The sequence below is a fragment of the Callospermophilus lateralis genome, chromosome 5 (genome assembly GCF_048772815.1).
Source record: "Callospermophilus lateralis isolate mCalLat2 chromosome 5, mCalLat2.hap1, whole genome shotgun sequence".
NCBI lineage: Eukaryota > Metazoa > Chordata > Mammalia > Rodentia > Sciuridae > Callospermophilus > Callospermophilus lateralis.
This window is the reverse complement of record NC_135309.1, coordinates 45,552,211-45,579,920: the sequence shown is the minus strand read 5'-3', so window position 1 is coordinate 45,579,920 and position 27,710 is coordinate 45,552,211. Positions and strand designations below refer to the sequence as shown.

The window sequence follows — 27,710 nt, the reverse complement described above, 5'->3', positions numbered from 1 at the left end:
TATTTTCTTATTAAAGCATCATGTTCTTTACATGACTTCCAAGAACCAACCTCTGATTTTCTAGATAATTTCTGACACAAGCAGGTGAGGCTGAGCTAGGTTACTGAGAAGGCAGTGAGAGACAGTTGTATAGTCCCCCCTGTCCTGTGTGTAAAGGAAACCTCATATTGGTGTCTCACTGCCCTGAGGTTACTTGTTCCAAGGCCCTCTGCCGTCACCTTGCTCGGGCATGAGAGGAGGAAGAGGGTGACCACACCTGTGAGTTAATATGTCAACCAGGGTGGCTAGTATATTCAATCTGAGGTATGAGTTGACACCCAAATTTTGAATCAGGTAACCTGCAAGCATTTCTACCTGACTAAGGGCTAACCAGAAAGTTGGAAGGTGCTATGGAGACAAAGTGGCTTTTGAAAGGTTGTTTTTGTTTGTTTGTTTATGTTTTTGTTTTTAGTTTATGTTTCAGATTGATTCAAAGGGTGTATCAAAGATTTTGACGCTCATAAATGGGAGAGAGGGATGGAGAACCGGCAGGGTGGGGGATGTGGAGGCCCAGCTAGGCACAAACCCTCCCTTCTTTGTTCTGGGCCTGGTCTAGCTCCCTGTTTCAGTCCCTCTGCATGCTCCAACTCTTCCTTCCCATCTTCTCATAGTGCTCTTCCAAGCCTCCTCTCTTATCACAGGAACCAGGCCTCTCTTTTGTGTGAGAACCCACAGTAGTTATTTTTTTGTTCCTCACGAGAAGAACAGGCTCCAGTCCAAATTTGACACCTCCCTAAGTGTTTCTTTGCTCCTAGTCTGCCCACAGGGTTTTCCATCCCTAACTCCCACCATACTTAGGGTCCCCTAGTCATGGTCTACCATACTCATGACCATTCTGGTGTCACTAATTCATCCATCCATTGGTCTGCTTGAAACCACTTTGAGGGTAGGGACCATGACTTTGCCATTTTTGCCTGTGTCTCTCAAAACACATTCTCCACCAAAGCAAAGGTGAGTGTGATGTTGGATGGGATGAGAGGCAGGAGGATTGACTCACTTTTTCTCTGAGGTTGATATATTTGACCACCAGATGATACTGTTCTTTTTATCTTTCTTTACAAATGCTTGGGAGGAAGCTGATCAGGTGATTTATCCCAAAGTAGAAACACGCACATATGGAGACAGACACATACCATCTTTCAAATGTGTGAGAGATTGCTAAGTATATGAAAAACATACAGCCAACTCCCTTATGTTGAAAACACCAATGGACTTAAGAAGTGAAGTTTCCCTAATGAGCGTGCAGGAGACAAGCTTATGACTTCAAGGCCAAGACAGAGCTCGGAGACTTCATTCACATTCTGTGGGAAGGCTCCTAGGAGTGGAAGCCGTAACCCTGCCCTGGAGAGGAACTGGGTCCTCCCTGGTCGGACATTCTGTTGGCTGGTGAAGTTGCAGTCTACTTGGGCCAGTAGGAAGCCTAGAACTCCTCTTGTCCCTCCTTCCCTGGTCTTCACTTTATGACCCCTCTTTTAACCAATGTAGAAAATGAGGCTGGAGAATTTGGGTTATTGCCTAAGCAGAGACCAAAACTCAGGTGTCCTGACTTCCTACCAAGGGCTTTGTATGAGAGGGTGGTGCATGCTCTGGGCACTTAGAGAAAACACATAGTAAAGGCAGCTGAATTTTTTTTACAGAAAGGATTTTTTTTTTTTTTTAAACAGAGATCCTGGGTGGGAGGTTCCTATATAGAGCTACCAATATGTTTCTCCTGGTTTGCATATTTTATTTTTTTTAACTTTTTCTGTCTATTTCTTGATCTCCTTTCTATGTTTCCTCAGTATTATCCCCCCCCCCCACTCCTGGTCTGAAGAAACCTTCTTTGGACCCTCAGAATGATGCAGGTATGGTGGGGCTCTTGACTCCAGTCCCTCCTATGTGGCATGGCTCTGGTACTCCCCTGTCTCCCTGCACACACTCTGTACCATTCACTAGAAAAGGTGTTATAACCTCCACTTCACAGAGAATCAAATACCCAGCTCTCCTTGTCATCCACAGGCCCAAGGATTCAGGGTTTTTGAGGGTGGGCTATGTTGGGGAAGTAGTTCTTTGAATGAACTTTATAACATAGTGACAATATTAATAATGATGGTGATGGTAATGATAAAATAGTTACCATTTATTGAGCACTGCACTATGCCATGGGCTTCCCCTCTATGATATAGCTTAGTACGTGGGCCAAAGATGGCAGAACTACAATTTCTCCTTTAGAGGAGGGCACAGATGCTTGGAAAGGTGCAGCGTCTGGAGTAGCATCATGCAGCTTGATCTCACACCCAGAGCTCTTCTTCAAGGTAGCCTTTTCAAGTGCATCTATACACATGGCCTTCACCTTTATGGAAGAAAGGGGTCATCCAGTGGCCCTTTGCCTGTTGCAGTTGATTAAATGGGAGGGAAAGAAAAAAAGGGGCCATGTCTAGCTCTTATGCTCTGTAGGAAGCTTTTCCTTGACGGCTTCTTATTGTATTGATTTAACTTATTTCAGCAAATATCTACAAGGATTTCCCTAGCAGCTGGGGAAATGACAGCTTGTTACATAATAAGTGCATCTGATGAAGACTCAAAAAAATATTCAAGTCTCAGCTTTACCTCCTATCATCCTACTATCTGTAGGCAAATCCTCTGATTTCCCTGTTTCTACATTCAGCCTTTGAGCTGACAGCACCTTCCTGTGTGCCTGGGAGGCTTGCTGCACACAGCCCAAAATGTGGTAGAAGGGAAGATGCTTTCCCAAGAATGAGGTATAAGAGAAAGTGAGGTGCTTCTTCAATTTTTTAGAAACTTGAAATGAAATTTAAACTTTCTGAGAGCAGGATTAGATCTGCCATTATCTTGTTCATTATAGGAGTGCAAGTGCCTAGTGATGCCAGGCATGTGCCGGGTATTAGTAAGCATGAGTGGATGACCAGCAGCTGGATGGACGCACGCAGGATGGAAGGGAAGAATGCCCTGTGAGTGGTCACTCCACAGAGTGCATAGGGCCCCAGCAAACCACCTCTTCCGAGAGCCTTTGTTTAGTTCAGATTCTTGTAGATTGCACTCTGCCCCTCATTCATGATTTTGCCCACTTCCAGAGCAGACCAAGAGCTGCCTCTTCCTGTTTGAACCTCCTGTATAATCTCCTCCCTCAAGAAAGCAGATATTTACTGAGGGCTACAGAGTCTGCTCGACTTTGGGTGGCCTTTGTGACCAGGGCTGTGCCTTCTCCTCCAGCAGATACTGCTACTGTCCTTGATCAGTTTCCAGTCCCACCTTAATGGGGATCATAAAAGGAAGAGGAGACATCTGGTAGCCCTATGGTAGCTTATTTTGTCCCTAAGAGAAACCTTGTGCTTGGGCAGAGTGTGGGTTGCAGGAGGGAGGTGGAGACAAGCAGAAGGAAGGAGCCAGAAGTTCAGGCAGACATTCTTTGACTGCTTGGTGGAGCTCAGGTGTCCTCCGCCATTAGGCATCAGGAAGTGGGATGGGAAGATGTAGGGCTCTTCCAGGCCAGAGAAAAGTGAGAGGTGCCACATGGGAAGCCCCTGTGCTAAATACTTTATGAGGAATTTTAATTTTACTTGCCTTAAATGTAACAGCCCTTGAAGTAGGCACTATTACTTTCTGTCTACAAATAGGAAAGCTGGACTCAAGTAGTGTGTGGCAGAATTAGGATCAAGCAGAAGTCTGTCCTGCCCATGTCCCTAGCCTTCAATGGCCTCATGAAGAGGTGTGGGGGGTGTGCCTGCTGCAGGTGAGGTAGTAACCTGGGAGGTACAGTCTCCGCCCAGCAGAACTGTAGAGAGTTTAAGGAGCCAGCAGACTTACCTGAGAGGACTACGTGAACCTGTGGATAGACACACTGCTGGTGTTATTACCCATGGCTTCTGTCATTGTCATCATTGTTGGGCACTCACTTTAGTAGTGGCTGAGGGAGTGGAGTGGCCTTCCCCTTAGGTATGGGCCTGGACCTGGCTTGACCTTCCTTTGTCTCCTCTTCCTAGAAGGTGCATGTTCTTCCTTGACAGCGTGGAGACCAGAACTGTTCTTAGTGTTCAGCAGGACAGTGGTCACTTTTACAAAACCAGCCCCTGAGCCCTCTCTCAGCTGCCCTGCCTTCATCCTGGATGGGGGCGGCAGCATCTCTACACGGGTGCAGACGGCATGGTGAGAAAGCTCCTCTTGCTGAGGCTGAGCTGCTCCTTGGAGGAAATGTCACTCTGCTCTTGCTTTTCAAAGGCCTCAGAGCTGTGGTTAGAAATGGCTCTAAATTTAAATGTTGGCCTTTTCTTTCTTGCAACTCATAGGTCCTTCCCAACAGCTAGCAGGTCTGCTTCACACTCGGCTCTTCTTGGTGGCTGTCCCTGTGCACGTGTGAAGTAGTCAGGCTGCTGGATGCTCTCAGGGTGCCACTCAGGGAACTGTCACATCCTGAGGCTCCTTGTGACTTCCTCTTGTGGTCCTACACTCTAGGTGCTGGAGGTCCTTGCTGTAGAATTGCATATTTGGTTATCTTCTAGATGCATGAAACACTGTGTTATTTTAAATCTTGAGGGGTTTTTCACTGCTCTTTCTTATTAGAAGATACGGAGACCATTGGTGTGACTGGAAAATGTTTTGCTTTGTATAAACTCCTTGCCTTCTGCTGATGGCAGATCCCAAAGAAAGTAATTCTTTTGCTTCCTTAAGGGATATGAGTGTGAGGGGCCAGAGAAGAAGCACCCAGAGCTGGTGAAGTGGGGTTGCCCAGAGTGGGACTCGGCAGCTGAGGGGAACTCTTGGTGGTGATTGATGAATCCCATAGAGACTTTCTTTTCCCTTTAAAAAATGTTTAATAGGTCTCTGTAATTTAACCTCCTCCTATAAAGTCTTTAGCAGAGTATTAATTTCTCACTAATTCTTCCTACAGAGGACTTTATGTAGGATAATCAAAGACTATTAGACATGTTCCTCTCTAATAGTGGCTTCTCAGTGTCCCCTGGACAGATTTTGCTTCAGCTTGCTTTCCTACTTCAGGCATTCCCTTGTCCCAGCAACATACCTGGCCCTGGCACTCAGGGAGGTGGTGAGCCTCTACCCTCCAGGGGCCCATAGACCACAGGACAGAACAGAGAAGCTAGCCCTGCTGTGGCCCCAGGTTCAATGGCAACTCTCTGGGACATGTGCTTCCCCAATCATTCTGCAACCTGTGAGAGGTCCACTTCCTGCTCCATGCTCTACAACAGGGAGCACCAGAGGCAAAGCCACCTTGTGGGGGTGGAATTTATGGCATCTTTGCAGTTGAGGAGTAGGATGCCATAGGTATCTTGAACACAGTCTTAGAAGTGGAATGGAGTCACCTACACTATCCACTCACCTCTCCCTGAGTGTGTGTAGGGGTGAGGATGAGCGTATGAACTCCAAGCCAGGTACTGGGCTCAGCCCTTGTCATAATCCTGGCTGATACTCAAAATGATTCAAAGATGTACTGTTTACTCTTATTATTCCCATTTTGCAAATGTATAAACTTAAATGTCAAAGGGTTAAGTAACTTGCTCAGGGTCACTGAGTAAACAAGCAGGCAGGAGCCAGGGTTCGAGCCCGTGTTCATCGGCCTCCACATTCTTTTCTATGATATTGCCTTGTTCTTGGCCCCAGCAGGACTCTGGATGTATGGTAACTTATTCCTGCCCCTCTGAAAGGACCAAAGCCCAATACTTCCCCAATACTGAAGCTAAAAGAATACCCATTCCCTTCATGGGCTAATGTAGAAGGAGAGATGTATCATGAGGTTTCCAACTCTCACAAAATAAGGGCTCTGTGGCTGGCATTGTGTTGAATGCTTTATATACATTGTTTCATTTAATGTGGATTTCTTTTTCTGATATCTGACTTCTTTCTCTGAATGCATGCCCCAAAGGGGACAGGAGTTCACCACTGTATCCCTAGCCATGAGAACACTGCCTGACACATAGTAGGTGCTCCACAAATATTGGTTAAATAAATGGTGTGCAGCAGCCATTTATTTAACCAATATTTAAATCGGTTCTACATTTCACACGTCAGGAAACTGAGGCACAGGAGGCTTCATTAATTTTCTCATAGCGGGTAACATTAGAGCCAGTTGAGGTTTGAACCCAAGCTGGTTTATTCTAGAGTTTTAAATGCCACCCCTCTGCCATTCTGGGAAATCAGCAATGCAGTTCCCGAGGATTTAGTGGCTGATGTATTGGCTTCCCTGTGAGCCCCTCAAGTGACATCCTCCTAAGGCAGTGAAGAGAAGGAGATAATTGATGAGCTTAATTATCTGTAGCAATGACATGATGAGGGTGCCACACCATGAGTGCTTGTCATTACTTAGCAGCCCAAAATTCCCCCAAAACAAGAGCACACATATTGCAATAGGCGCCGCAAGGCAGGAGCCGTTCCCGCTTATTCACAAGGGACCCCCCCACCCCCTGCCCAGAGCTTGGTCTTATGGTGTTTGAAAAATCACTCAGCTGTATGAAACACAAATTATATTAGATGGAGAGCAGCTCACTTCCTGGAGATCACAGTGGAACTTCATTAATGAATTTTGGCCTGATTAACACAGGTTCCGGATTAACATCAAAATATGCAAGTAGAAACTTTGTAGGGATGGGAGGAGACCAGTTCACAATTTCTAACTTTGAAATCAGGGGAAGAGATGGTGCATGTGGAACTGGGAACTGAGGGCTGAATGTGTAATGAGCTCTTGGGTCTTTGAAGCTGCCCACTTTGCTCAGAACTCTGTAGGCCAGAGCCCCATCCCCCGCAAGACTCTGAAGCCTTCTTGGCCCTATTCCATGGCCAAGGACACACAGCCTGGATGGAAATCTAAGGTTGATTGGCCCTCAAAACTGCAGCAACTGCTTCCCTTGTGTCCCACTTCCTTAGAACCTGGATGCCTGTGATGTGCCCTCCTTTAAACTTACCATCCCCTGAGATGAGTCTCCCTGGGACTTCCAGGGGCTTCTTCTCCCTGTATGCATGGCTCCTCGTAGCTGGGTTCCTATTCCTGCACTCCTGTCTGGACCCATCCAGTTGCTCACCTTGTGGCTTTATCTCCATAACTATCTTTACCCACCTAGTGAGGGTCTTGGCATCTCCTCCCAAGACTGAATACAAGTAGCCTATATTCCCCTGGCCCTATCTGCTGACCTCATGGTTTCAGTTCTGCTTCATTCTGTATATCCCAAGGCATTTCCAGGATCAGATTCCTACCCCACACCCAGCCTCTTGAGTTTGCCTGTGTCAACTCATGACCATCTCAGGATCACTGGGCCTAGAATTCTGGCCTCAGAATACAATACAGTAGAAAAGAAGAGATAACTTCCCATGAGTGGTGGGACTTAGACATTTCTGGTTGTGGAATGAGTCACAGTGGGTGGGAACCATCAGTTCCCAAATTGCCTTATAGGGCAGAATGGTCACCAGGGCAAACTCTTGGGACACCTGGTCTAGCTGGCTCGTCTTTCATCAGGTTCTGGGAAAAATGAGATCAGACCCGATGGGGGAAAACTGTGTAATCAAAAGAAAGGGAAAAAAAAAATGACAGTCTTTGCCTAGCCCTCACCAGTTTCACACCTCAGCTCCATCAACAGAGAATGGACTCTTACAAGGGCGTTTTATTACTTAAATGTATTTTCCACAGAGGTGATGTCAAGCAAAGAAAATCCTCTTTGAGTTATATGGCTTTTTCGTTCAGCATTACAGGGTCTTTCATCTCTAAGCAGTGAAATCAGGCAGTAATTCAAAGTTTAAGTTACTGTTTCATTTTTTTAAAATATCACCTTAATCTTGTTGCATTTGGTCAAAAGCCTCCTTTGGTGTTTTTGGTCACCTTTATCCATGGTTTTATTTCTGTTGGCTCTTATGAACATATACAAGCTTTATCCAAAAAGATATTTGAGGTTTATTTTTCATGAGCAAGTAAAGAGGAAGAAATTGGGCTGAAGAACAGATGTAAAGTGAGGCTAAATAGGTGGTGGTTATCTCCTCTCAGCCCAAGGTGAGGTTTTAATGTTTTTTTTTTTTTTTTTTTTTTTTTTTTTTTTAACCTTGGGAACTGTTAGCTTTGAGCAGGGGGTGGTGGGTATGCTTAGCAGGCACTGATGTTTTTTTCATTCTTCAGAGTGCAACTGGGAATGGATGCAATATAGACTCTATCACTTAAGAAATCTGCTTCTCTTCTTTGTCCATCTGCATTTTTCCTCCCTTATCTGTGAAGTGTGTAGGTAAGTGAAGGGAGGGTATTTTGTGCAGAAACTCCAAGAGAGGCCTTTGTTTCCAAAGCCAAGAATCAGGAGCCTGCCCTCTGTGTTGTATTGCTGATGAGAAAGAAATGCAGAGGACATGAGGGGGGTCAACCCTGATCTGGAACCTCCCCTCCAAAGGCTGACCCACAGGTGTCCCAGGTGGAGTGCAAGCCCTCTTGCTAAGGGCATCGGAATGAACCCAGACTCTATTATCTACTGTCTGAGCTCCAGCGATAAAGTGCCTGTGGAACCTGCCTTCTCTCTGTTCAGAGCCAGGAGAAAATTAGTTTGAAGGCACAAAAGAGACATTGCTGGTCTGCTTTATCTCTGTTATTGATCTGATGTAGACTTCTGTTCGTGCTGACCTTGCTTTTCATTACTGACCTGGTCATCCCACCCCTGCCTTTTAGTGGCTTTTAAGTTCTCTTTCTGCTATTGCCCCTTAGAGTGTGATTTTCTTTCCTCAGTTCTTCAACAAATTCATTCTTTCTTTGGTGATAAATCTGGCAGGGTTTGGGGGCTGGAGGGTTGTTTTCTTATTCATTCATTCCTTAAACTAATGATTAAAGGGTACCCACTATGAGCTGGGCACTCTTCTAAGTGCATGAAAGGAAATGATCTGGAGATGAGAAGAGCAAGATCCCTACCCTCCAGGAGCCTATGTTCCAGTGGGATTGTGGCAAGGACTCTGTAGAGAAACATGGGAGAGATGCCCCACTCTCTGTCTTTCCAGATGCACAATGATGTAAACCTAAATGCATGCTACCCCAGCATATTTCACAGAAAATTCACAACTGTTTTGTGGAGTGGCTTTCTTGGGCAATAGTAGTTATTTCCAGTACCATTGGCCGTCAGAATCACTGAAGTTGTAAAACATCTTAACATGAGATCACACATTTAACCTCTTCAGAGGACAGATTTTAGAGACTGACAGCCAGAGTTTGCATTATGGCTCCTCACCATAGAGCTGGCTTTCAATGAGTAAGCAGCATTTCTGAGCCTCAGCCTCCTCATGCAATAAATGGGTGTTACAGTTCTTATCATGTAGCATCTGGGGTGAAAGTTAAAGGAGAAAGTATAGGTAAAGCTTTGAGCATAACACCACATTCATAATTAGTTCCAGTAAACCTTACAAATAACATTGACTTTGTAAACTATTGCTACCAGCACTGTTTAAGGATATAGAAATACTTGGTGCTCATATATGTACCATGAAGGATACATAGAAATATTACAAAAGTCCTGATGTCCAGCAGTTAAATTCTAATTTTGAGGAAACAAAAAGAGCAGGCATGGAATAGGTGGCTTAGGAGAGCAGGTTGGAAACGTGGCTGCAAGCAAGAGGAAGCCAATGGTGAGGAAGCATCCAGAGTGGGAACACCTGGAGTGGTAAGAGTTTAGGAGGGGGAAAAAAGAAAGGATTTATAAGAGAGCCCCTTTGAAATTAAAAGCCCCCAATTGATTTTTCCCTCCCATTTCCTGGTTTAAGTTTGTATTACTTTTTTAAAAAAAAACTTTGTTTCCTCATACTTAGAATAGAAACTGAGTAACTGCTCCCAAAGACTTGGCAGGCATCAGCAAAAGTTAAAAAACTGGATTGTCACATGTGTTTGCTGGTTATGCTACTTATGTATATTTTCTGACATTTGTTTCTACAAAATATACCTGCTTCTCTAGGGCTGGAGGAGGTAGGTTATCTGCCTTCCCAGTGATTAGTTTGTGCCTAAATAGTGATTATATTAATTTTTTCTTGTTACATTCTTTGCTTATTTGGGGATGAGTGGAGGCAAGCAAATCTAGTCGGTTGGAATCCCAATCAGGGCCTATGGCCTGGGGTACCAGTAACTGCACCAGGTGAGCAGAACATAGGTATGGAGTAGGGACTGGAAAGGGGAGGGTGAGGTTGAAGGCCTGAGTGTGTTGATATTGCTGGAAAGCAAAAAACTGGCCTCCAAAAGGAGGACTTAGGTTTTAATCGGGGCTGGTGAGGAAAATGTTAAGGGTTTGGGATCTGTGGACTGACTTCCTGGGAAGCAGTAGAATCATCAGATGGGGTAGCAGGAGGGGCCATCTAAGCTTTGCTCCTGCTGGACTATGAGGGTTGTAATGCAATTCACAGAGCCTAGAGTTGGATGGCAAGCCTGCAGTTAGATGGCGAGAGAGGACTTAATTTGAACTTGACCTGAGAGGAAGACAACAAAGCTCTGTGGAATTTTTCTGCAAACCGTTAAGATAGGTGGGACTGGTGTCCATCTGCCCACTTGCCTGTGCATCTGTTTATCTGTCCAACCTTTTTTTAGTATTTGCTCTATTTTAGCTTTTTTGCTGGGTGCCAGGGCTAAACAAGTGAATTAAAATGTAGACTTTTTGGTGCTTGTAAGAGATAGGCAAAAAAAGGTATGTCATCAAGATACAGGGCATGAGACCCTGCCAGAAGTGGGCACAGAAGCTGGCAGTACCTGGGAAGGCCTTCCACAGGCTTCCTGGTGACTGCAGACAAAGCCAGACACCTAGAGGGAGCCTTGAGCAACATAGCAGAGAAGTGCTGGGTGGAGTATGTGTCATCTACCTGGAGCTGAGCGGGCACTGATTGGGAGAGACACCAGGGATGTGGGTGGAGGGATATGTGGGATATGAATCGCCAGGAGCCTTTTCTCCTGGGCTATAAAGCTTTACTTTTCATCTGAGACGACAGAAAGCAAGGAATGGTTGTAAGCTGCTGGTGGGTGGGTGGGTGTCACAAACAAATTTGCATTTTACAAAGACCACTCAGCTATGACGCCATTGGAGCAAGGGAAAAATGAAGATGGGGCTGGAGGGAGGTGGAAAAAAGGAGGAAGATTTATTGTCTGCCCAGTGCCAGGAATGCTGCCAGGGGATCCCTTAGTTATCCGTCTGTCCTCCTGACAGCTGCAGGGGGCGGGATTATTTTATTTAGTGGTAAGGAAAATGGAGACTTGGAAACGTTGTGCAAATTGCTCTGATTCTCACTGCTATGATCGGTGGAGCTGGGATGCCAGCTTCCCTGCTAGGTTTGCAGTGAGAGCTGCAGATGCACCCTGGGTAGGAAGTCCCTCTCCTTCTGGCATCACAGCCCAAGAGGTGAGACCATCATAGATAGGAGGTGCCACCGCATCTTGCCCTCCATCTCCTGTGGATCCTGTCTGTGGCGAACACTTCCCCAGCAGGTGGGGGCACAACCAGATGGGAGAGAAGATTTAGTGTGGACGGGGCCCTTCCCAGAAAACCAGGGCCACCAGAGAGACAGGCATTGCGGGGGCATTTATAGCAGTGGAGATATTATTTTAAGCAAGTGCTGGTACTTCAGAACATTTTCTTCCTTCCTCCTGGAGCCGTCTGAGCCCACATACAACCAGGCCGGGTGTGAGAAATGTGGCCCGGGTCCTGGGTCCCTGCCACCTCCTATTGCTCCCGCAGTCCCTCCTGGGTGTTCTGTGCATTTCCCCACACTAGAGCATCTTCTGAGCCTTATCCCTTGCTTTTCTTCCACTTTTTATCCCTCCTCTTTTTCTGCCATGCCACCTCTGACTTCCTTTCTTGTATTCTCCTTCTTGGGTTCTTAGGTGTGAGCCTTCTTATCTTTTCTCCTTTTACCTCTCTCTCAAATAGAGTTGATAGTCTAGATTGTAGAGTTTCTGGCAAGATGGCTAGTTAATTTCAGTAAATCCTTCCTGAGCAATTTTGAGGCACAGGTTCATGTCCAGCTCCTATGAACCGCACACTGCTGGAAATGCTTTGATCCAGAGAGTTCCTGTGGGAGCATTGACAGTGGTCTTTATACCTCTAGGAGAGGTGAAGTCAGGGTGCCATGAGTTTCTGGAACACTAAGGGAGTGCCTGCATCCTCTGATCTAGGCCTGTGGCCTAACAACTTCACTTCTGTAAGCTCCCTTTGCTATTAGCAACCATTTGAGTATCTTTGACTAATGTCATTATCATGAGTGACAAGTTACAGTTGACAAGCAGGTTTTCGTGGGGCATCATGGGAGAAGTGGCCTGTGGGCTCCATTTTCTCCCTGCAACACTGCACCATGTCAGCCTCCAGCAGGGGTCCCTGACCCTTCTCCCTTTCTCCTTCTCTGACATCTTTTTATTTCCCCATGCTTCTCTGTCCTCTGCCTTGTCATTCAGCTTTCCTGAGGTTCCCCGAAAGGTTTTGCCAAAGCCCTTGCTTTTGTAGAAATCTGTGAGTCATCACAGGCACCATTGGGCTAGGGAGAAGTTGAGGGATTGGATTAAAATGGAATCTGCTATTTCCTGGCCTTAAGGCAGTCATTTGCATTCTCTAGGTTTCAGTGTCTTAATCTATAAAACGAACATGCTGACATCTGCTCTCATGTGGGGCTACGGAAGGTGCATTTCTTGAATAAACAAACATGAACTAAGTGCAGGCTGTGTGCTAGGCTGTGGACCAAGATGCCTGTTTCCCTCAAGAGGCAGATAAGCAAACAGAGAAGCTCAGTGTACTGAGCACTACGGAGGAGAGAAGAGGGAGGGAGAGAGAGTCACCCTGGGGCACAGACTGAGGCCCAGAGCTCCTGAAATCCTGCCTGGAAGAGGAAAACTGGAGTAGGCAAGGAAGTGGGGGAGGCTGAAGCAAGTTTGACTTGGTGTCCCTGAAATACTTCTTCACTTCTGTGTAAATCAGTTGAGCGTGTGTTTGAGTCCTTGCATTATACACTGGGAAGAAACATGACACTGGCCGTTTACGGATTTGCATCCTCCACAGGTTCTTGTCGAGGTGTGAGCAGCTACTCACAGTCAAAGCCTTGGGGTTGGGGGGGACATGCGGTTCTGCCAGTCACCTCTGCACATAGGCCATTGTTTTTGTTCATCTCTTTACTCGACATATTTTTATGGAGCCCCTAGTGTGTCCAGGTACTGTACTAGGTAGTGATAGAATGCAGCCTGGGAACTCCAAGTTCTTTATCTGTGCTGTCCCCCTCAGTCCAGATGGAGGAAACATCCCACAGAAATGTAAAATTATGATGCATTATAAGGTCCTCAGATGGTCCCAGGCAGAGCAGGCAGCAGGGAAGGACCTGGCACTGAGAAATAGAGAGTACCAGTCAAGGAAGCCCTAGCGGTATGATGTGGGGAGCCAGAACAGGGCCCATGGCTGAAGCCAGCTGCAGGGGAGTGCAGAGTCCATGTGGGCAGGGCAGACACCTGGGAGAGCAGCTCTCTCACCAACTCCCATGGCACAGAGGAGTCCCCAGTAGGAGGCTGTAGGGGTTGCTCAGAGTTGTAACCTGTCACATGCATTCTCACCCCTGGGGAGATGGCATCTTTTTCTCAGCCTCCCTCACATGGATTCTGACATCTTCCTTTGGCATTTCATGTGCAAGACTCTGAACTGGTTTTGTTACAAAATCCAGAGAAACCTCATTCATCTTTGCCTCTAAAAGCAAACCTATGACAAGTTGTATGTGAACCGAACTGAAATTTGCTTCCTTGCTTTCTGAAAAGTGGTTTGCTCAATTGACAAGATACACAAGGGAAGGAGAAGGTGAGGAAGTTATTTAAAATAATAACCATGGACAAGAGGTCTATCTTTTCCCAGTCTCAGTTTCTCCCCGTGTCACAGGAAAGGGTGTCCTTGAAGATCTAAACTGCTGCAATTCTGTGCATCTGTGTTTGGCCTTCTAATTGTGGTGTTGCTAGCTGACATCAGTTAAAAGGATTTGTGCTTCAGGAAAACCTCAATCGTTTTCCCTTTAACAATTCTTTATTGTAGGCCTGCTTCTTTGCAAGTGTAGGCCATGTCCCCGATACAGCAGAAAACAGGATCTAGTCGCATCCCTCAAGTAGCCTGCCCCCTAGTGGGAAGCTGGCCGAGGAAAAAGGGATTGCAGTGGCTGAGAGGGAAGTCCTGGGGAGCAGCAGGAGTGGTTTCTGGGAAATGTTCCCCTAGCACAACTAGGTGATGCAAATTAAAAATTTTCCTTCTGCTCTCAAATTAATAATCATTCAGCACATGCATAGCCTAAATAATAAGGCTAAGGCAGTGAGCCCTGGAAGGTCATCACCATGATGTGACAGTTGGTAACATTTGACCACACTTACCATCCCGTTCCACCTGCCTTCTGTATACACATACACACTTTTCCTTGAATTATTTAGAAGAAATTTATAGACATTGTGATGCCTCATCCCTAAGAAAAGCAAAGGGGTCTTCTTCTGTATAACCATGATGGTATTATTACACTTAAGAGATGAATAATTTTACAAAATCACCAAATACACAGTTCAAATTAAAATCACTGTTTTTCCCCAAAACACCTTTATAGTTCTATATCCTGACTATTATTCAAGAACTAATCAAGTTTTATTCATTGCATTTTCCCCCTAATCTTTGAATCTGGAATAATGATCTACCCCTACCCCATGTTTGTAGTTGTTTTATTGTTTTCTTTTTAGAGTCCAGGCGGTCATCTTACAAAGCATCCTCAATTTGAGTTTGTCTGTTTCTTCCTGAGTGGTCTCAGGGGCAGCATTTTTGGCACCAGCTCTTCCTAAGTGCCAGCATGTAATTTTGTGGCACATCAGGAAGCACATGCCAGTTGCCCTACAGTGGCACTAACTTGGTCCCTAGATCCCTTTCTTAAGGGGTGACTGCCATATGTTTTATTGGAAATGTGCATTCTCCTCTCTGTAGTCAACGAGTATTCTGTGGGGCACTGAGTCTATGGGAATGTCTTGCTCCCCAACCACTTTTACCCCATTTTTTTCTTTCTTTCTTTTTTTTCAAACATGAAATGACCTTTTCCTGATGCAGTTATTACACAGGGCATTGGCAATGGTGATTTTCTAATTCTGGTCTTCCTTCTAAATTTATTTGGCTGGCATTCTTTTTTTACAAAAAGGGCTTTTTCCTTGATTTCAGTCTTATCAGCTTGGTTTTAAAGGTTGAAGTTCTGACTTCTTTTGGAACTCTTAACTCATGAGTGTGTGAATGAGGAGGGGGAGCTCATGCATACAAGACTCAGCGCTGGGTCACATGCAGGTCAACTATCAGTTCAGCTGCCATGGTCCCTGGCTGATGGAAGAGCAACCACCTGTCTCTCCCTCGGGCTTGAGTGACTCAGAGATCATCTGAAAGGAACCATGCAGAGAAACCGGGGAGAGGTCTTTGGTATCACTCAAAGCCCAAATGAGTATTCATGTGTGTATGTGTGTATGTGTGTGTGTGTGCGCGCACACACACACACGCGTGCTTTGGTGCATTCACTAAATTGTCACAGAGCACCTGCTAGTCCCAACCCTGAACCAGTAGGACAAAGGTCATTCCAATGAACTTGATATGTCAGGTGCTAATGAAAGAAAAAGAGAAATAGAGAAGAGTGGTGAGGGAGCTGGTCTTGTACATGGGGTAATAAAATCTTCTGGCAAGGCAACATCTGAGCAGAGAACAGAATAAAGTGAGCTGTGCCTCTCTCTGGGGGAAGGGGTTGGTCTAAGCAAAGGGAAATACGAAGGCCCTGAAGTGGAAGGTTCCGACAACACTTGAGATAGAGCAAAGAAACCCATGTGGCTAAAGAGGAGAGAGGAGAAGGGAACATCCGAGTCCTGCTGTCGGCAGCCTCTCAATTCACACCCAAATATTAAAGCCAGCAAAGCCTGGGAATTACTTCCCCCCTCTACTGTGACATGATTTTGGTCGAATAAAAACAAATCAGAATTCATCAACTGTGAACAAAATTGTCAACTCTGCACTGTCAACAGTCTGGTTTAAAAATAGATGATAGGTTGATGAAATACAGTGGAGAAAGCAATTTAAATAAAATGTTAAAAATAATACCCAAACAGGCGAGGCAAAGTGAGGAGTGTGGTGTGGTGGAGAAATGTACTCAGTCAAGACCTGCGTGAGCAACGAACCAGAGAGAAGTTATTAGTTTTGCTTTACAAATCATTGAAGAGAAAGATTTATGGGCCATTTGCAAGAAAACATTCACTCATTCCAACGTATTTGTGTGTTACGCAAAACAGAAGCAGAGATTTGGTTGGGAAATCTGCTAGCACCTTTATTTTTAAGTAGGTCAGTATTTTGAATATTTCTGCCTGTTCGTGAAGTCTATGGCTCTCTGTTTCTGTGTTCTAGTAGGTCAAAGGTCTGAAGTCTTGAAGTTGTCTGTCTGGGTTTGGGTGCCAGTGCATGTTTCAAAGCCCTTAACATTTCTCAGTTTCTCACTCTCCTCCTTTAAAGACTTAGTACTAATTATTTACTTAATGGCCTTATCATAAAATCAACATAGATGCTTGGATGTTTTGTATGTCCTCTTTTCTGGGCATGAGTGACCGCCAATCCAACTATGGCCAAGTTCTCTAGGTCCGACCACCTCCCATCCTGAGAGTGCCGCTCCAGGGTTTTTGTTATTTTATTTTTTTTCTGGCCAGTACACCTGAACCATCTTACACAAAGATCTATGGTTTTTAAACCGAAGACAAAGCATTTCCATTCCTTTGAGTCTATCTCTTTAAAAATCTGGATGGAAAGTATATTGGTTTGCCAGGGCTGAGACAACAAAGTACTGCAAACCGGGTGGTGTAAACAATGGAGATTTATGGCCTCACCCTCCTGGAGGCCGGAAGTCTGAAATCAGAGAACTGAATCATGTCTGGTTCCTTCTGAGGGTGGTGAGGGAGAATCTGTTGCCTCTCTCTTTGCTCCTGGTGGCCTCAGGTGTCCCTTGGTTTATAGATGGCTGTCTCCTTACAGCATCTTCCCTTTCTGGGTGCCACAGAAGACTGAGGACCTGAAACTCCAAACCTTGGTTCTTGTGTTCTGACAACAGAACTGGGGGCCACCTTCTGCACTCTTTGCCAATCCGGTGTTCAACTCCTCCTTGGGCGGTGGAGTTTTTGACCTTGGTTGGTCCTCTCCTTGACTGTCATGGTGGCCATCCTATTTAGGGGGGGCTTCATCTATAAGTAAATCCCATGTTAATGTGGGCATTGGGGCCAGTAGTCAGTCAGAGATTACCTTCCTATATCCGAGCCACCGAAGAATACCCACTTCTGAGATCGTAGGGGACACTGGGGGCCATAACTCCCAGTTTTATTTTGACTTTTATGGATCCTATTCAGAGTCCTATCAATCCTTCTTTCTAGAGGTCTTTCCCACTCTGGCCATTACCTCTTTTACTTTTATTTGTTTAACCTCAAGGTTTGTGAACTGGTATTTTTCTACAGATTATCTACTACATCTGATTTATTTATCTGCCTTGGCAGCAACTTAAAGAAAACTAACTTAAACCTGTGACCTTGCCATGCATTCCACTGCTCATTGCTAGTGCCTACCTAACTCGAGGATTTGTTTCTGTATCCAAGGACACCAGTAATATTGGAGCAGGGCTTACCCTAACAAGCCCATTTTAGGTTGGTTACCTCTGTTAAGACCTTATTGTCAAATGAGGGCCCGTTCTGAGTTACTACTGGGTGGAACTCACAGGTGTCTTTTGTGAAGGACGCACATCAACTCCTAACCGGCGGCAAGTTGCACCTTCAGGTGGGTGAGCAGGGGCTTCGCGGCAGAGCAGGAGCCATTCCTCCCCTCAGTTCCACTGCTAGTGTTGGCCAGGGCTTGAGGAAAGACCACCCAGAGGGCAACAGTGGCCACTGATGGCAATCTATCTTCCTGGATATATCCTTATTACTCCCAAGAAGGTCATTGTTTTTAGTCTGGTTCTTGGTTTTCAAACTCCAGGCTGTACATGTGTGATGGGTGGCTCGCCATCAGTGCCTGGGAGCTCTGCATGTTCTGACTGTGCCTGGAGCCTCCCTACCCCAGGGTAGATGTAGAGGCAGGACACAAAGGCTGTCTGAGCAAGTTCTTATGCAAAGCAATCATCATCCCTTATTTTACCAGTCTCAGCTCCTGTTTTGAGCACAGCGTAAGAGAGAAGGTGCTGAATCCCTGTCATTTGGTCTTCAACTCAGGAGGGAGCCAGTGATGTCCCTGTGGCTTGGGTGGTGCTAATTTCTCCCTCCTTGCGTCTCCCTAGGAAAATCCTTCTATTCTCTTATTTTCTGTTCCCAGCCATCTCTTTTTCCAGGAAGGATTATTTAGGCCTCTATTTGTAATTGTTCCAGCTATATGGAGAGCTGGACAATTGACAAATAAAAATCATACACATTCAAAGCTGTATCTGTCTTGATCGATGGGAGCCCGGCCTCTCTTGGATTATGCACCTGTATCTAGCAGAGAACGAGATTGCTGCATTGGAAAGCTACCACGGCTGCCTCTTTTCCTTTTGGTTTCTGTTGTCTTGGCAGGCCTGTACTCACAGTACAGCATACCTGCTTTGGGTTTCTGTGTGTGTGCAGACCAGGGCACATGTTTGCAAGGTCTAGCCAGGTCTGTGCATTCTCTCCAGCTGGGGATGTATGACATGCAGCATGGGAGAGGGAGTTGGATGCCTCTGTTTGCTGTTAAGGTCCCACTCATTGTACGGACCACTTGGCAGGAAGCCCTTTGGATAAAGCTGGAATGGGGAACACTTTTGGTTTCTGTGTCTGTTCTGCTCTAGCAGGAGCAGGTGCCTGGGAGAAAAAGGAGAATGGTAAATGACTGAGAAGGTGACTAAGAGGATGGGACATGAGCTGGAGGAAGGAAACATTTGTGAGATGCCGGAGGCCTCTGCCCAGTGATGATTCAGAACTCAGGTTCAGAGATTTGCACTCTCCACTGTTCCCAGAAGGCCCCTCACATATGCACTGTCACTTGTCGTGATGAGTTTCCCAGGAGAGATGTGGTTCTAGCTTGCTTTCACCTCCAGAGAAGCCTATGTATTTTGTTTAGATTTTATTGTAAAGTATTTGGGGCATAAAATATCTATATTATTTATAGCAGTTGTCAAGCCTGGTAACAAAGCAAAAGTCCCCGAACCAAACATGCCCATTTTTGTTCTGCTTCCTGTGGGCTCCTGTCTGCCTCACCCTGTTGCCTTCCTGGGGAAGTGATCCCTGCCTTGATGGTATTTGTCATCCCCCTTTGAGAGGAGTTTTTAACAACTATGTCTGAATCTCTAAATAGCCTGTTTTGAACTTTATAAAGAGCTGGAATCATAGCCTTTTGAGCTTCATTTAAATGCCACATATTGTCCCAGAAGATAGAAAACAGATCTGTGCCCTTGAAACTTGGATTTTGCTGGTGCATATAAGTACTGTTTTCTCGGTGGCAGTCAGGGAGAGGGCTAGATGTATCCACTGATTGCTGTCAGGGGCTGATCAGGGGAAAGAGTGCTGCAGCCCAGCCAAGGAGGTGATGGAGAAGTTAAAGTCACAGGGCTCCTGGTCAAGGTAGGGTCACCTCAGGAACAGGTGTCTGGGAATCTGGAGGCAGGTAGACTAGGCTCTGACTCCAGCAATAGGCTGAGGTGAACAAGAAGACTGAGAGCAAGAGAGCTGACTGTGGAGCTCAGAGAGAGGACTTAGAGTAGATGTGGGAGAAGGATGGGGCAGGATGAGCAGGGCAAAGTCAGATCTGTAGCACCTGCATTCCTTGTAGAGGCAGGTTGGGAGCCTCCTAGTGGGCAAAATGGAATCTAGAGCAGCAGAATGAATACTGGCACCCTTCCTTCTTGCCTTTATCATTTAAAAGGCTATTTACTGAACATCTATTATGTGCCAGAGCTAGCTGTGTAATATATCATGCTGGGGATAAGACCGTGACACAAGCTTTTCCTGATGCAGTGTATTTCATCATGTAGCAGGAAGTCGGCCACTTTCTAGGTTTTGCTCAGTTCTGCTGAAGTAAAAATGATCCCCAATCATCACTGGCTTAAGACAGAAGTTTATTTCCCTATCCATGTTGCATGATTGCTGTGGGTTCGCTTTAGCTCTGTCCCATGTCCTCTGACTTCTGGGTTTTAGGCAAGAGCAAACATCATTTTCTGACTCACATCACTTACATGGAAAAGAGCAAGTGAGCTGATGAAACTAGACAGTGGTTCTTGAAGTATCTGCTTAAACTTGGCTTCATCACTTCTGTTGACAATCCACCCAGGAGAGCATGTCACATGGTCAGAACTGGTACCCTGGGAAGGAGAAATCAAGCCTCCAATAGGGAGGTTCCCTACTAAAAGACAAAGAGCTATGAGCAGAAGTGTAGATTCTTCCCAGGACTGCAGAGGTGATTTGGGAAATGCATTACCATCTATCATAGATATAAGCCTGCAATTACAGTAAAGAGTATGATAAGGCTTTCTGATAAATAAATGTAATAATTTTAACGTATAAAATCAATTTATACACAAAAACATATTTTCTCCCAAAATTAGAGATCCCATTGAGAACATGGTTTGAAATCCACTAGCCTGAGACAAATGTTTATTCCAGAGAGCTAACACAGGGGCCAGCTGCTGTGGTCCTCACTCTAGTCCCAGGCGTGGGCACATATGCTGTGCTGTCTGAAAAGAAGCTTCTTACACTAGTGGCTCACCTGTCACTTTGTGGCATTCCTCTCCACTCACCTGCAACCCATTTGGGTTGTCTGTAGCATACCCATACCTATGGGCCTCTTCGGTGCTCTGTGCCTACAGACATTCTGTCTCACCTCATGGTCATGTCCACATGGCTTTAGAAGGACATGCTCTTTTTTTTCTTCATCACTAAGTCTGTTAATGTTAGAGGCTTGGGCCTTAGCTTCTTTTCATATAGTCCCCATAGTCCTGCTACCCCATGGGGCACATTCTGGACACTTCACAAGCCTGTACGAAATGGGGTTTTGCATCAAGAGAAAACCAGGACTTTGTAGGCTTGCTCTGTCACTCTCTCCCTGCAAGGGTAGCCAGTGACTGGATGGGTGACAGTTGGAGTTATGCAGAGTGCCTCCAGTGCATTAGAAACAGTTTTAAAGCACTCTCTTCGGGGGTTTGTAATCAGTATGCTGACTGAATAGCCAGTCCTCTCACAATGAGCCAGTATTCATCTGCACTCGTGTGTGTTGCTTTGCAAATGCTGGTGGCCTTTTCTTTTTCCCCAAAGGTATGCATTTGTGTTTTCCAAGGGCAAGGACTGTATCTCCTCTTTTCTTTCTTTTAAAAGATCCCCCATGGCACTTGATAAGAGCTGCATGCACGGTGGGTGCTGAGTAAATTTCACCTATCTCTTCTTCCTTTGAACTTCCACCAGATACTCACATGGTGCTGGGTGTGGGACTTTACAGAGGACTGATTACACTGGGCTTTGATCCGGAAAATTTTACAGGCAAAAAAGAGCAGGTTTTCCAGTGGCTCAGATCTAGACCAATAGCAAAGATGCCTAATTATCCACGCCCAAGATACTATACTTGGAATGTCTGTGCTCTGAGATGGCCACATGATGAGAAGTGTCCTGGGACCCTTGAGGGCTTAGCCTTGCAGTCAGATATGACTTTTAATGAAGGTAATGACCTTTCACATGTTATTCAACTTCTCTGAGTCTCAATTTCCTCTTCCATAATGTGCGAATAATAAAAATGCTGGTACCTGGTTGGATGTGTTGCAAGTATAAATACCATTCCTCTCTCCTGCATCTGTTGAGACCTAAAAGTAAAGAGCCAGGAAGAAACGAAGCAAAATATGACTGTTGCTGATGGGGAGGTGGCAGGAGAATACAGCTTATGGGATTCTAATATTGGCTCCCAGAATGATTGATTTAACTGAGTTACTGGTTGGTTAGACAACCATAGGCATCCTCCAGCCAGGGAACGATCAAAACTTAGGTTTTAAGCAATGGAAGCAAAAATATTAATTTCACATTGGTCCCAAGAAGAAGGGGCCAGGCCTCAGATATCCAAACTTACAGAAGAGACTGACACTCCTCCCCAGCAAGAGGGGTGAGCAAGCTGTGAGGTGTGTTCTACACGCAGAGCCTCCCATATGTGGGAGGAAGTGTGGGGAAGATGCCTTCAGTGCTGAGGTGGGAGGGCTTCCTGGACCACATGGGACTCTGCAGGTGTAATGTTTCATATTAATAATCTTATTTTATAAATAGTGACAGTTCAGTTTGTCATTTATTAAAATAAGCCTTCCAGTGCTTTCACAGAGTTTTAGAAGTTATCCTATGCATTTGGAAAAAAACATGAAAGTCCCTTTCTTACTTAGTATTCTGTAATTTAGACCTTTAACTGAGATGACTTCATTCTGTCTTGCTCCCCTAAAACAAAGGGCACTGGCTTTTTTCCTGGGAGCTGAGCAGGCATTTCTGGTGACTGCATTTTCATGGCCTCCTCTGTCTCTCTCTCCTGTAGTGCAAGTTGGAGTTCCATGCTTGTTCTACTAGCAAAAGCCTCACCAGCCTCTGTGATGGGCCTTGTCCATGTCTCCCGGAGCCTGAGCCACCCAAACACAAGGCAGAAAAGAATGGTGAGTGGGGATCTTGGGGAACTCCCTGCAGGGGATATGGGCAGTCAGGGCAGGCTGGTGCGGTCCAGCCTGTCCCCGCTACCAGGAACCTGTCATTCAACAGAGCTGTTGGGGCCCAAGCTGGAGAAATGGGCTGACTTGGTAAGTAGGTCCTCCAGCCTGTTCAGCAACCCTAAACCAAATTGTCTTCAACTGCCATTAAAGAGAAAAAGAAGAATTGAGAGTCTCTGAAAATAATTCTGTTAGATCAAGATATGTACTGGGTTCCTTTGGAGGTCAAATTGGGCATGATGTGGGCGAGGCAGATTTTTCAGTATCTAAGACCAGGGCCTGCCTTGGAGTCTATCTTATAGTCTTTTTTGAACTGTAATCTCTCAAATCCTTTGAACTTCTCAAGGCCAAATATCAAAACAGAGACCACAGAGATTTCACAACAGTGGAGAGTATTCTCCCGTAAAGCATTTCATTATGAATATATTGTGGCACAGAGCTAGGGGGCAGATGAAAAAGAATACCTCCCCAGGGGCTGCTGTTTACCCTTTGTGGCTGAGAGGAGCAAGAAAGGTTGGACTTCTTTGCATGTTTTCATGATGGAGAAAGTTATGTCATCCCATAGGCCTCAGCCCTTTTCTAAGCTTTCCTTAATGAGACCCAAGAAAGAAGCTTGAATTTGCCTTCTGTGGAGCTGGACTTTCTCAGCTATATCTGGCTGTTCTATGGGAAACACCATGCGTGCCTGTGTGTAAGTGGGTGTGCCTGTGAGTGTCCACTCATGTGTTCTAAAGACAGAAACTATTTGAGATGGAGGAGACTCTACCAGGTGAGAGGGATCATCCTTTGCTTCTTTACAAACTGTCTTTTCCATGGCAAATAGATAAAGGGTTCAAGTCTAAATTTGTTCGTGGTAACTTCAGGAAGATTATGTGTAAAGGCTCTTTGGGATGTTGAACTCAGGATGTGAAAGATGATATCAATCATAAAGCACTGGGACCACAACTAATTTCCAAAGGTTATCCTTGATTTCCAAAAAGCTGGTTTCATTGCTTTGACTCTTACATGGTTGCTGTAAGAAAAGTTAATGGACGTAAGCCTCCTTATAATCTGGTCAGAAAATCTAAAGCTGTGGGGTGGTAAGTAACTACCTATTCAGAAAATTAACTTTTCCATCTGGAAATTTCTCAAAAATCTTCTTAGGAAAATTCAGTAACTTCTACTATTCCAGGCATTCTGTTTGTTGCTTTTATTTTCTCTTCCTTCTGAAGCTGGGGAATAAACCACAAAGGCCATCTCTGCTTTTTGCTTGTAGTTATCTACAGATAAGGGTGAAGGCCTCGCTCCTCAAGGACCTGCAGATCTGCTAAGGTTGCCTCACTTGCCGTAACTATTTAAGATGGACCATTTTCAGGGGGAGATTTTTAGTTTCTCAAATGAAGAACAACCTTTGTTTCTTACTGTTGGTCCTCATACCTGACTATATGAGACATACTCTTAAATAGGACACACCAGGTATGACCTTGCCATGTTCTCTCTATTTGTGCAACTAATTTACTCCCCAAAATTAAAATGGATTCTTATTTAACCTATGTAAATAAGCACGTTGCCATTAAACATAAAGAGACTTAGGGAAAGCATTGATCCTGATTTCCAAAAGGTCATGAGAGCAAGATTACTGTTTAAAAATGTTTCAAGACATTTGCAAAAGTGTAGATTACAAAGTTAAAAGTAAAAGACAGTTCAGAAGAATAAGAAGGAACTTCATCATATCAGAAAAAAAATGAATGTTAACTCATACCAGCACTATTCCAAAACAGCCAAGATTTTATCTCCTCCTCAGTTGCTTGGGTGCTATATAATTATTTCCCATTGGGTTCTGAGCATGTCCTTCTTTGTTAAGAATCTTATTTCTGGGCTACAATTTATAGTGGCATTTTCACATAAGCATGAGGCGAAGCAGAAAGCACCTGTTGAAGGTAAAACTTCATGGCCATAGTTAACTTATTACAGTGTCCGATGGTATCCTAATGGAGGAAAGCAGAATCCCCTATAGGGGATAATGATGTTCAACTATTTCACATGGATTTGATCCAAGTTTCCCTGGAGGATGAGGATATATCATGGTGATGGGGGCATTGACCATCCCCAGGGTCATCATGGGAAATGAAATTCTCAAATTAGTAATATTTTAACTTGACAAATTTGATCAAGGAAAGGCCAACCTTTTCCTTGGATCTGACCCTTCTTTCCACATAGCTCTCACAGTTATTTATGAGAGTCAGTGAGGGCTGGGCTGAGGTTGTGGCAGTCAGAATGACAGAGAAGGGATGGAGGAAAGTGAGAGCACAGAAGTGACATAAAAGGCAGCTTTGGCAGCTTTCTGTTGACGCGTCAGCTATGGGGCGGAGGGAGGCGGGAGGAAGCACAGAGTAGGAGGCCCCATCCCCTTACCTGTCAGTAGCCCTTGGAAGCTGAAAGCTGTGGGCAGGCTGTCCATGACAGTTTCTGCCTCTGTGAGACACATCCTGGCTTTGGACTGTGTCAGGAGCCCTCTTGTTTCTAGCCTGTTGCAGAAAAGATATTTCATAGATTCGCAAATGCAGGTCAGTCAAAAGCGTGGCAATAGTTGTGCTTTTGCTCTTGTTTTCAATGTTGCCTCTGTTTTGAACCTCAGTTCCCTCTGGTCATGAAAAAACTCATGGAGCCACTTGTAGGCAGATTCTGTTAATTCAGAGTTCTATCTGAGCTCCAGGAAGTAGGGGTGAGGTGGAGGTTTATGAGCTGTGACGTTGGTGGGAGACCTTTCTGGATGGTGTTTGTTACTCTTTGGCCTCTGCCTGCCTATGTGGAGTTCTTGACATTTTTGTTTAGTTGGCTACCAGTGTTTATCCTCACCAGTGTCCAATAAGAGATGTTGGAGATTCTAGCCATGACCTCTGCACACCAAGCCCATTAAGGTCACGGAGAGTCCTCTTTCTGCTATGTGGGTCTCTTCTGGATTACTAGCTCTTTCACACCCATTAATGGCTCCCTTCAAGGGCACAGAAAGCTTGAGGATGGATGCCCTTCTGTGATTTCATGGTCTCAAGAAAGCTGTGGTGAGATTGGAGTCTCAAAGCTGCTTCAAGATTCCCCATAAATACCTGGGTAGGCTACATACCTGGGGACTCAGCCCTCCCTCAGCATAACCTCATTTTATACTTTACTTCATGGATCCACCTGCAGCCATTCCTGTCCTGCCTTAAACTGGTTTTCAGATTGGTAGCAAATCACAGGTCCTCTATACTGCCACAGAGCCTCTCCCCTTGTCTTGGTTTTCAGGAAATCCTCTTCCCAATCCAGGACCCAGAATTGGGTAAGAGGTTGGAAGAACTATGGTGAGCACAAATTTTCCTGTGAATTCACTTGCCTTTACCGTGATCTTCCCAAAGTTTCACTTCTTATAGCTCCAGAGTTGACCAGTACTGGAGTCGGATGCGGAAAGTGCGTGAGGGCAGGGTTTAACTCACTCGCTCTTCATGTCAGAGTGTTTTGCTTCTTTTAGCCTTTGGTCTTCTGAATTAATATATGCCCAATTCTTGCAAATCAGTTCTTTTGTCTCTATTGTTTCAACAGATTTTTTTTTTTAAGTCAAAACCAAGTGGTTGATTTTTGTTTGTTTTTCTGGGTCTTTCCTTTGAAGTGTCTTCCCAAGAGCTGTTGGTGGGTGGGGTCATACTTTAATACCCCTGAATCTTTTCTATCACCCTTCTCAATTACCTTATAACCTTGGGCATGTTACTTAATTGTTTTATCACTTTGATCTTATAAAGCCTGTCCAGCCTCTAGAGAAAAAAATAATGATTATATAAACAAAACAGAATAGAGCACATGCTTAGCAGGTGTGAGGCTCTTGGTTCAGCCTCCAGCATGGATGAGCAGAAGGAAGGAAGGAAGAAAAAAGGGAAAGGAAAGGAAGGAAAGAAGAGAGGGAGTAAGAGAAAAAGAGGGGGAAAAAGATGAAATGGAACTATATGTATTGAATACATTAAGCCTGAGTTTTTCAGGAAAAATCTCTCCCAGTGGTATTTTCTAGTACCCAAGAGCCAGATTGGTCAGGAAGTTACTTCTTAGATGGAACCCTACTTCTTAGCTCCAGGGTATCGCTGCTATTTTCACTTCTGTCCTCAGCAAAGGCTATGAGGAAAGTCAGAGGTACTAGTTTCTTGATTCTTTACAGTGGTGAAAAAAATCTAAGAAAAAAAAATAGAGATCTCTTAAAATGAGAGGCTTTAAAGGTGCATTTGTCAACTAATACTTATATAGACCTGAGCATCCCTCTCCTGCCTCACCTCCCCACTTTTCAGAAGTCAGACCATCACCCTCTTGGCCTGAGCTTGGCAGCCTTGTTCCTGGGCACCATTGAGGTGCCATCTCATGAGTTACTCCCTCTTCTGAGGAGGGATTTGGAGCTTCCCCAGACTGAGGTGAAAACCTGGCAGAGAAGTAGAATTTCAATTTGGGAAGGGTTTCATTGGTCTTCCACAATACCATGTCAAGAGGAACCCTCTGTTCCTCAAAGCTGCTTCAAGATTCCCCATAAATACCTGGGAAGGCTGCAATCCTGGGTCCTCAGCCCTCCCTCAGCATGACCCCATTTTATGCTTTACTGTATTAGATTACATCTGTAGCAGAGTTTAACCACCAGTGATCCTTATTCAATCTCCCTATACCAAAAGAGAACACTGGAGAGCCCCTGAGAGAGAGAGAGAGAGACACTTGCCTAGGGTCAGACATTGGGCTATTTGTCTCCAGGTCAGGCACAGTTGTTGCTACTGTTTTATATACAACCTCAAGTCACAGCTGAGTTCTCAGCCTAAAGATGATTAAAAGGTCTATATAGTGGGAGTTAAATTTAATTTCTCCTGGGCCTGAAATCTCTTGCCTGAAACTTTTAATGTCAACCAGAAGTAGAAAATGTCATTATCTTCCTGCAACCAGCAAGGTTTTGAATGGTACTCTGTAGAATCTATCCCATCCTCTCCTCCACTCTGTCTCTGGAGGAGGAAACAGAGAGAACCGTTCTCTTCTTT

General features: G+C 45.0%; 1 protein-coding gene across 3 annotated transcripts in view; it reads left to right on the top strand.

The window, feature by feature from the left end:
• The window catches only part of Spock1 (SPARC (osteonectin), cwcv and kazal like domains proteoglycan 1), a 479,091-nt gene that overhangs the window by 378,764 nt on the left and 72,617 nt on the right, over window positions 1-27,710 (top strand). For all 3 annotated transcript variants that reach the window (XM_076855871.1, XM_076855869.1, XM_076855870.1), the window contains one exon: window positions 22,530-22,644. In XM_076855871.1, coding sequence (XP_076711986.1) covers window positions 22,530-22,644 — 115 coding nt within the window. The remainder of the gene's footprint in view (window positions 1-22,529; window positions 22,645-27,710) is intronic.